This window comes from Cebus imitator, unplaced genomic scaffold (assembly GCF_001604975.1).
Source record: "Cebus imitator isolate Cc_AM_T3 unplaced genomic scaffold, Cebus_imitator-1.0 Scaffold179, whole genome shotgun sequence".
NCBI lineage: Eukaryota > Metazoa > Chordata > Mammalia > Primates > Cebidae > Cebus > Cebus imitator.
The window spans coordinates 1,938,911-1,948,162 of record NW_016107494.1 but is presented as its reverse complement, the minus strand read 5'-3'; the positions used below and the strand labels follow the sequence as shown (position 1 = coordinate 1,948,162).

At 49.7% G+C, this 9,252-nt stretch overlaps 1 protein-coding gene across 1 annotated transcript in view; it reads right to left on the bottom strand.

The window, feature by feature from the left end:
- The window catches only part of B4GALNT3 (beta-1,4-N-acetyl-galactosaminyltransferase 3), a 100,063-nt gene that overhangs the window by 25,170 nt on the left and 65,641 nt on the right, over positions 1–9,252 (bottom strand). The window contains exons 2-3 of the mRNA XM_017545413.2: positions 1,395–1,498; positions 427–504 (exon numbers count right to left, since the gene is read on the bottom strand). Coding sequence (XP_017400902.1) covers positions 427–504; positions 1,395–1,498 — 182 coding nt within the window. The remainder of the gene's footprint in view (positions 1–426; positions 505–1,394; positions 1,499–9,252) is intronic.

The following is a 9,252-nucleotide window of genomic DNA, read 5'->3' as shown; positions in this document are numbered from 1 at the left end:
GAGACGGGGTTTCACCATGTTGACCAGGATGGTCTTGATCTCTTGACCTCGTGATCCACCCGCCTCGGCCTCCCAAAGTGCTGGGATTACAGGCTTGAGCCACCACGCCCGGCTTTGAACCTGGAACTCTTGCAGTGAAAAATTTTCATGAAGCCACTAAGGTGGGTGCAGTAATGCCCGCCTGTAATCCCAGCTAGTCAGGAGGCTGAAGCTGGAGGACTGCTTGAGCCCAGGAGTTTGAGACTAGCCTGGCCAACATAGTGTGACCCTTCCCTAAAAACACCACCAAAAAGCTAACTAAATAAATAATCTTAAAAAATTTTAAATTCACTAGTAGAAAGTTTTCTGTGATCGCTGAAATTATCTGTAAAAATTATTATTTTTTTTAACTCTCTTAAAGAGCAGGGACAGTAGAAAGTCCCTTACCTCTGAGAGCCAGGGGACAGGCTTGTTCCACTTCAAGTAGCTGCTGTTACTGCTTCCACCTCGGTCAATTTCATGGTCCTAGTGGAAGAAGGAAGAATGAACTTGGTAGGAATATTAGGAGGAGAAACTGCAGGCAGGACAGGGTTGAGGCCCCTTGGAAGTGCCCATGGGGAAGCAGGGGGCCAGGAGGCACAGCGCCTGCTCCCAGGAGGTGTCAGCTCAGAGCACGCTGCCATTCACATGATGTCCCTGAGGAACACATCTCAGTTTCATCAATGCATGCTCCTCAGGTTCCCTCACTTTTCTGAATTTTCTGTCATCCCCATATGGGAAAAAAGTTTACCCTCGTTAGATCAGGACCTCTTGAGGGCAAGGAGCTTGGCTCCCTCTTCCTCCTTATCCCCCAGCTCTCTAGATTTGGGTTCTAACAAGTGGAAGCCCCTCAGGGACACCCCAAACCCTCCCTATCGTCCGGGTCCACAGGTTCAGTTTGACTTTGATCCGACTCTGGGATCCATGTCTGTTCTAGGCTCAGCTTTGGGGCTCCTGAATTAGACCCCAGTTTCTCCAATCTGCCTCCTTAGGGACCGTTGCCTCAAGAAACACTACAGGAAAATGATCCACTACAAGTCTATACTCCCAGCTATGGGCAGAGAGGAGCGTGTGTCCACCTCGTCACCTCTAGTCTCAGCAGCAAGCACAACTCAGCCCAGCCCTCACCTAGTGAGAGGCAGCACATGCCATTGGTGATGGAGGTCACAGGCCCAGAGTGGTTCCAACATGGGCAAACTGAACTAGGGGACAAGGGCAGATACCAGAACCCTCAGTCAGACTAGGATTCTAGGGGCTGTTTCTCTTCTGCCCCTCCTCCCATGGAGTAGTGGAGGTTACCCTTAAGACAACTGGGCAGAGCACCTGGGGACCCATGTTAAGGCACCAGCAGGACAATGGGCTGGCCGGTCACCTACCTTGAGGCTCAGCCTCTGGGGGTGGTAGAACTGGAGGTGTGGGTCCACAGCTGGAATGTTCCTGCTGGCCAGAGCCTTGGCCAGTTCTCTCCAGCTGCCATACCCTGTGGAAGGGGAAGAGAGGAGCCTTTAGGCCAGCGTAATCTGGAAACCTCATACATCTAAAAGATGTGGGAGGTTAATGGAGGGAACCGTATTCCCTTCTGCTCCTCACCCCTCTTCAGAGGGTGAGTGGGAAGCGGGCAAAGCCAGGGGCAGGAGATAGCTGCAAATTGGCCAAGGACCACAGGGCAGAGAGAGATGAGCTTACATCCCATCAGCAGTTGCTACCTTCCAGAAACCAGAGAAGGGGTCAGGCCAGCTAAGCATGGACTACGGGCCTCCCACTAAGGGCTCGTTCTTCCCCAGTTGCCTCTGGAGGCCAGTGTCTCCCAAAAGCTGCTGTGGAGAGATGGTCATGGCAGGCGGTACACTCTTCCCTTCCTGCTCATTCCTGTGCCCTAAGCCCGGGAACAGCAGGGGGTTACTTTTGGTGGGGGGGAGAGGACCCCTACCATTGATCACTGGGTTGCTGGCTGGAGCCAGAGCTAAGGGAGGAAGGAAAGGGTGGGCCTGGATGTGGTGTCTGTCAAACAAATTTATAAACCGCTGGAGATACAAGATTAGAGGCCTCTCTTATTTCTGGAGTCATCGGGAGGCTGCTTGGGGCTGATGTTGTCTGCACCCTGAAAGCTCTGGAACAGGCTGGCTTACACACATCTGAGAAGGTGAAAAACCAAACCATGGTGATAGGGAGGGAGGGAACAGGAAACTGGGGGGTGCACGCACATTCACAAGTCAGGAGGCGAGGGGCTGCACCAGGGTGAGGGCAGGGGAGAATCAGAGTCCCTCGGTCGGCCACTGCTGACGCTCCTGAGGGCCGCGCTCGCATCTGAAGGGAGATTGCTGGGCTTCGAACAAGTGGAACCAAACCACTGTTAGTCACAAACCAGAAGCACAGACCACTGAAAACTAGAACAGGCTTTCAAGATCCCCTCATCCTTACTTCAAAGGAGGAAAATGGGACCCAGACTGGTCAAATGGCTACTCAAGGCTCACTCAGCAAATAGAGACAAGGCTAAGACGAGGCCCCAGTGTGCAGATGGATCTCCACAGAGCCTCCCCTCTCCCTTCAACAGCCTCAGTTTACCATGATGCCCCCAGGACACTGTGGCGGGCACTGCTTGGAAGGAATTAGCCTGACAGCCCCCAACCCCTGGGAGCCAAGAGTTGACAGTAGGCAGAAGTGTCACAGAAACCCCTATGTGAGCACTGGCAGAGACACAGACAGCCACGCGGACACAGAACACAGAGCACCACCCACAAATATGGGTGTCACAGAAGGTGGCCCCCCACGCTGTGCACGAGTGTTTATGTAACAGGCTTGAGGAGGGGTGGGCACAGGGGCTGCACGGTGGCACGCAGGTGTGGGGTGAGAGGGCTTTCTTACATAGCTATGCTTTGTGTGGGCCCTTTCGTGCTTGCTGAGTGTCTCACAGGCGTGATTTCATCTGGACCTTGTTAAGAATCTCCCGAAAGGCCGGCTCCATTACTCCATTTTACAGATGGGGAAAGAGCACTCCAAGTTTAAGGTCACAGAGCTCGGTGCTCCACAGCCAGGATTAGAACAGAGAGCTCCTCTGTCTCACGGGCCCACATTTTCTCATTCTGCCCACATTTTCTCCTGTGGGCACTTTTTGGCATAGACTTTGAGGAGTGCCGCCGCAGAGGCCTCAGCGGGCAATCTGTCTCTGGGTTTCTGCGGATGTTAAACCTCCACTCGTGTTATGGTTACAGGGAATTCTGCAGCTTTAGCCCTCTGCCATCAAGGTCTCTCCTGTTTCCAGCCTGGCCCAACTGGCAGGAACAGGTCTGACGAGTTCAAGGCAGGGGTGTGTTCTAGGGAAGCAGGATTCTGGGGCCACTGAGGTGATGTGAAAACATGAGGAGTGAGGGAGAAAGAGAAAGAGCGCCCCCGGAATATCTCCTCCATTTCTGGATGAGCTCAGCGGAAACTGCTTGTCCATCGGCTGATCCAAACCACACACATGATCTAAAGCAAGAGCCCATCCCTTCCCAGCCCTGAGGAGCTGCTGACTAGCAGTTGTGGGTTCAGGTGTGCCTGGGTGACACATGAGTTACACTGTGGGGAGGGTGAGGATGGGCCCTGCCTTGCTCCTGCATCTGAATGACTGGGTCATCTTCGCTCTTATGACTAAAACCTCTTACTGAAGAGAAGCTTGTGGGGAAATAGCCATGAAATGCTGCCTGCCCCATCAGTGGGAGCTACAGTGCGTCTCAGGCGCACATTCCTTCTCCAAGACAGTCTTCAGCTCAGCCAAAGTGTGGTGTGACTGTTGGAAATCACACCCAGGGGAGATGACTTACCCTCACAATGAACTAGCATTGTGGGTCTTCAGCTGCCCTTGTCCTGGCATCTGCTGGGAAGTGACAAAGACACTCTCCTTGACTAAGCCTTAGACAGCTCCTCTGAGCATTCTTTTTTATGAGGCCTCATCCTTGGGCCCCATCCTGGGTCTGCCTAGTCCAGTTTTCAGCAAGAACTCTGCTAGGTCAGTTTAGCAGAACCCCCCGGCCCCTGCCATCTGACCAAGCTCCTCGCCTCCTACCCTTGCCTTTAGCAAGAGTCCCATTAGGCCAGTTCAGCAAGAATCCCTCTCCTTGATGTCTCTCCTCAGCTGTTTTCCACCCACGGGCCCCTCAACTCTGCTGGTTGGCTATAAATCCCCAGTCATCGCTGCTGTATACAAAGTTGAGCTCAGTTCTGTCCTGAAGCCTCTCTCCTGTGTAAAACAATACTAAAAAAAATCCATCTTCACGACTCGTAACTAGTGTGCAATTCGACTTCTCTTTAACAGAAGGTAAGAGGCAGCTCTCTCAGTGACCAAGGACAAATCCATTTAGGGAGGTGAGTTGATTACAGGTAGGAAATTCGATGAAGTTAAACCCAGTCAGGTCTGGCCCCTGGGTAACAGGTGAGTCTAGGTGGCTGTGAGATACCTCAAACCTGGGATAAGTCAACAGCCCAACCTTCACTAATTTAAGGAGTAGGAAAATTCCTTTGCAGGCCTTACGATGTAGCAGAAAGACAAGCAAGCCTTCTGAGTCAGAAAGATCTAATCGTGGCCTGCTGAAGAGGCTCATGCCTGTAATCCCAGCACTTTGGGAGGCCAAGGCAGCAGAATTGCTTGGGCCCAGGAGTTTGAGACTAGCAACATATGGGCAACATAACAAGAAACTGTCTTTTTCTTCTTCTTCTTTTTATTTATTCTTTTCTCCCTCAAAATACTAAGTCTGTCCAATTTTTTAAAATAAAAATTTAAAATAATTAAAAAACTGTATATCTACCACTTACAAACTGTGACTGCTTGAACAAATAATTTAACCTCTGTAGCCCTGGTTCCTTCATCTGAATGGTGAACAAAAACACCTGCCTCACAGGAACCATTGTGAAGATGAAATTTTGTGTGCCAGATTAGTGTGGGGTCTGACACACAACAGGTACCCAATAAATATTTTTTTCCTAAAAATTTCCAAGTTTAAAGTTTTGGATTTGGGAGTCAAGATATGAGTTCCAACTCCTTTAAAACTATTTAGTAGCTCTCTCTTTTCTCTCTATGCATCTTTTTTTCTTTTTGTAAGAGACAGGATCGCCCAGGCTGGAATGCAGTGGTATAATCATAGCTTACTGCAGCCTCGACCTCCTAAGCTCAAGCAATCCTCCCACCTTAGCCTCCTGAGTAGCTAGGACTACAGATGCATGCCACCATACTTGGTTAATTAAAAAAAAATTTTTTTAGAGATGGTGACTTGCTATGTTGTCCAGGCTGGTCTTGAACTTCTGGGATCAAGTGATCTTCCCACCTCAGCCTCCCAAAGTGCTGGGATTACAGGTGTGAGTCACTAGGCTCAGCCTTCTCCATGCTTACTGACCAGAGAAGTAAGCAGTGGGCCAGCAGCGGCAGCACGGCAATAGACAACACCCCCTCTTTGTTTCACAGTGCTGCTCTTTGCCCCCCACCCTCCCTCTTCCCCCGTAAATATTCACTAAGTGCATCTCAGGTGTCAGGCGCTGTGCTGTGCACTGGCATATTTCCTCTTCCTGCATCTTTTGCCACTGTGTTAATCCTGCCAATGGATACCCAGGCATTGCTTAGTCTCCCTGGGGGAAGGTGGAGCTGAAAAATGTGCTGATTTAACTATTGACATTTGTCACTTGCCCTCTGGTAAGCGAACTCCTTCTGCTCCTGGCCAGACCTCTTCTCCCAGAGCGCCAGCTGCCAGGGCCTGTTTCTGCTATAACAGGTGTCACATTTGTGCCAGGAGACAGACACCCCGATCTCAGGTGACAGATAAAGTGCCACTGTGGGCCTCATATTCTGCCCTCACAAACCTGGGCTATCAAATTCACCATCAGCTGGAGCTTTGCCAACATCCCTCCTCTGTGCAATGCAGACTCTTCAAAGGCCTAAATATTACCATCTTTCTCGCTGGTAAAAATACGGCATACGTCCCTTTGTGCTTTTTTCTAAGACTCTCACATACATTATTTTATTAGCTCTTCTCGACGTCCCCTTTAGGTGTTGTCATCTCCATTTTAGAGATGAAGAAACAGAAACAGAAAAGTCAAGTCATCAGCTCAAGGTCACATAGTGAATAGGATAATCCATGTCAAGGGTTTAGTGCCTGGAACATACTAAGCCCTTAACACATGGCAGCTTATTATTTGCATTATTAGTCACGATGCTACAGATCTGGAACTCGTAATGATTTCTCCTGATGCCTGGTCTGATTCATACTCAAGAGGAAGGAAGTCCCTCGCTGCCCAGGCTGACACTGGTGTTACAGATTCTGTGCTGGGACTGCAGCCTGAGCCTCCCAACTCCACTCCAGGGCTAAAACCCTTCAAAGCACTTTCAACATTCAGACTAAGTTCTCATGTAGGTATAAACCCTAACCCTGTTAATAAAGACCCAGGGCTAACCAGCTGACCCACAACACGCCAGAGCCATGGCCTGCCACAGGAAAATCTTCCCTAAATCAGCCTAACACATAGCAATGCTCAAACTTCTACCAATGCCCAATAGGACATTTTACAAGGCACATGGCAAGATGTATTACTTTTGCTCCTAAGTAGTTGTAATAATGGCAATATTAATAGCAGCTTTTACCAAGCACTTATTATATGCAAGGCACTATGCTAAGAGTTATATTTCACTGTGTAAAGGTGCAGGTAATATGCACATGTGCACACACATCACTTCATGGTAAATGGCAAGGGAACCCAACACGTATCTTCAGAATCTGTTCAAATCATCTGCTGATCTACGCTGGGAGTAACATCACTGGCCCAAAATGAGTTACAGTCGCCTCACCCATCATTCCCACATCTTATTTCTTGCTCACGTGGAAATGAATTTTGTCCGCCTCCAGATGTAAATGGGTATAGACTGCTCAACGCAGTGGATGGCACAAGTTCATCACAAGGGGGTAAACAATGGAGCAAAAAGGTTACCCCAGACGCCCACTAAAAGCAAGCTCTTTGCATCAGTAGGGAACCTGGAAGCAACTCATTAATGCCCGCCAACAGGAGAGGTGGAGCTGAGAGTAACCCTGAAAGAGAAGGTGGAAGCAGTAGGTGTGGGGATAACACCTGCAGGCAGAGACTCAGAAAGATCTTTCTGAAGCTCTGACTCCAGCCTTGGGGCAGGGCTCCATTAGAAAGGGCTTTCCCCTGGGCAAGGGTGTGCAAGAGGGACAGGACTGGCCCTACCAGGCGAGGGAGAAGGAGAGGTCTGGGAGGGCTGGTTCCCATGTACACCACCACAAACAAAGGACCTGAAGATCCAGGGCGAACGTAGATGATTTGCTAATAAGACCCAGGATCTGTAGAGAGACCTGTCATCAGAGACAAACTGGAATGAGAAAAGGTGATGAAATACAGAGGAACAGAACAGAGACAGAGCCCTTCTCCCACCAGAGAGCAGGAGGTTGTCAAGGGAGTGAATGAGAGGCATGACACCCGGGGCACAGTTCCACAAATGCTGAGAAGCGGTACTGAGTCCGGAAATGGAAAAGCAGGTGCTGTGGCTCTGTCCTTGGAGAGCACTTGAGGCCAGTCACATGTCCTCAGCAGGACGAAGCCGCTATGGCTAGAGGCCAGCAGGGCCTGAACCTCACCAGAAGCCTGAAGTGGCACAGAGAGTCAGGGGTGAAGCCAGGGCCCTGTCACCTGGGAGGGAGTCTCTAAGGCAAACCCAGTACTCCAATGGCAGAGTCAGGGTGTGTGGCTAAACCTATCCTTTCTAGTCCATGATGCCCCAGGGAACTTGATGCAAGAAAAATTATTAGTAATACAACAGTAATAGTTACATTTGTGAGTTAGGCATTTATATATATATGTATATATATATATATATATATATATATATATATACACACACACACACACACATATGCCTGTTATAGTTATACTAAATGAAACATTGATTTAATAAACCAGCTGGGTGCAATGGCTTACACCTGTAATCTCAGCTACTCAGGAGGCTGAGGTGGGAGGATGGGTTGAGCCCAGGAGTTCAGGCTGCTGTGTGCTATGATTGCACCTATGAATTGCCACTGCACTCCAGCCTGGGTAATACAGTGAGACCCCTTCTCTAAAAACATTTAAAAATTAAAAATTAATATAATAAACCTACAGGAAAAGAAGCCTTAGAGGTTAAAATTCTTGCCAAAAGTCACATAGGCAGTAGGTGACTGAGCCAGTATTTGAACCCAGGACAAAAGCCTATGTACTGAGTTCCACTGCTCTATACCGAATGTGCTTGAGAATTTGTGTCTGCCTCCACTATCACCATCATTACCACCTGGTGTCAGGTACCCAGTGAGTCACCAGCTACCCCTGTTCTCCTATTTCCTCTCCAATGACCTCCTACTCACCCACCCACCTACACTTCACACACACACACACACCAGACCATTTCCTTATTCTCTCTCATGTGGCCATTAACATCTCTCCATATAAGCCCCCAAAATGCAAGGGGGAGTGTGGAAACCCAAATATATTGTCCCATAGTCCCAAAACAGCTGGAGAATTGGACACCAGAGCATTTGAGCATGGGCCTGGTCCCCCCTCCCTAGCTCCCAAGCTCTTCCTTCTCAATGGAAGCTGTGTGTCTGCAAGCAGACACTGCCCCTAGCCCCATCTCAAGCTCCCTTGCAGCACAGGTGTGCTGGTCTTCAGTGTCCGTAAGAGTCTAGGAAAAAGCAACAGAGATATAGGAAAACGCTGACTCTGTCAGTTGGCAATGGAGTAGTTTCATCTGCAGAACTCACCTCAACGTTTACCAAAGCCCATGGATGCTCCAAACGGTTTGGGGCCATAGTGGGACAGTAGCCCGGTAGCTGATCAAAAGCCTGTGCTCTTCTTCCTACTCCTTTCCAGGCAGAAGGAGGGAGCAGGAACTCTTCTCAGCTGGGTGGAAGTGACTCCACCCTGACTTGAGTGGGGAGGTGGTTTCCATAGTTGGAGGGGCTGCAGGGACACACGTGCTATAGAAACAAAGAGTGGGGCCGGGCACGGTGGCTCACGCCTGTAATCCCAGCACTTTGGGAGGCCGAGGCGGGTGGATCACGAGGTCAAGTGATCGAGACCATCCTGGTCAACACAGTGAAACCCCGTCTCTGCTAAAAATACAAAAAATTAGCTGGGCATGGTGGCACGTGCCTGTAATCCCAGCTACTCAGGAGGCTGAGGCAGGAGAATTGCCTGAACCCAGGAGGCGGAGGTTGCGGTAAG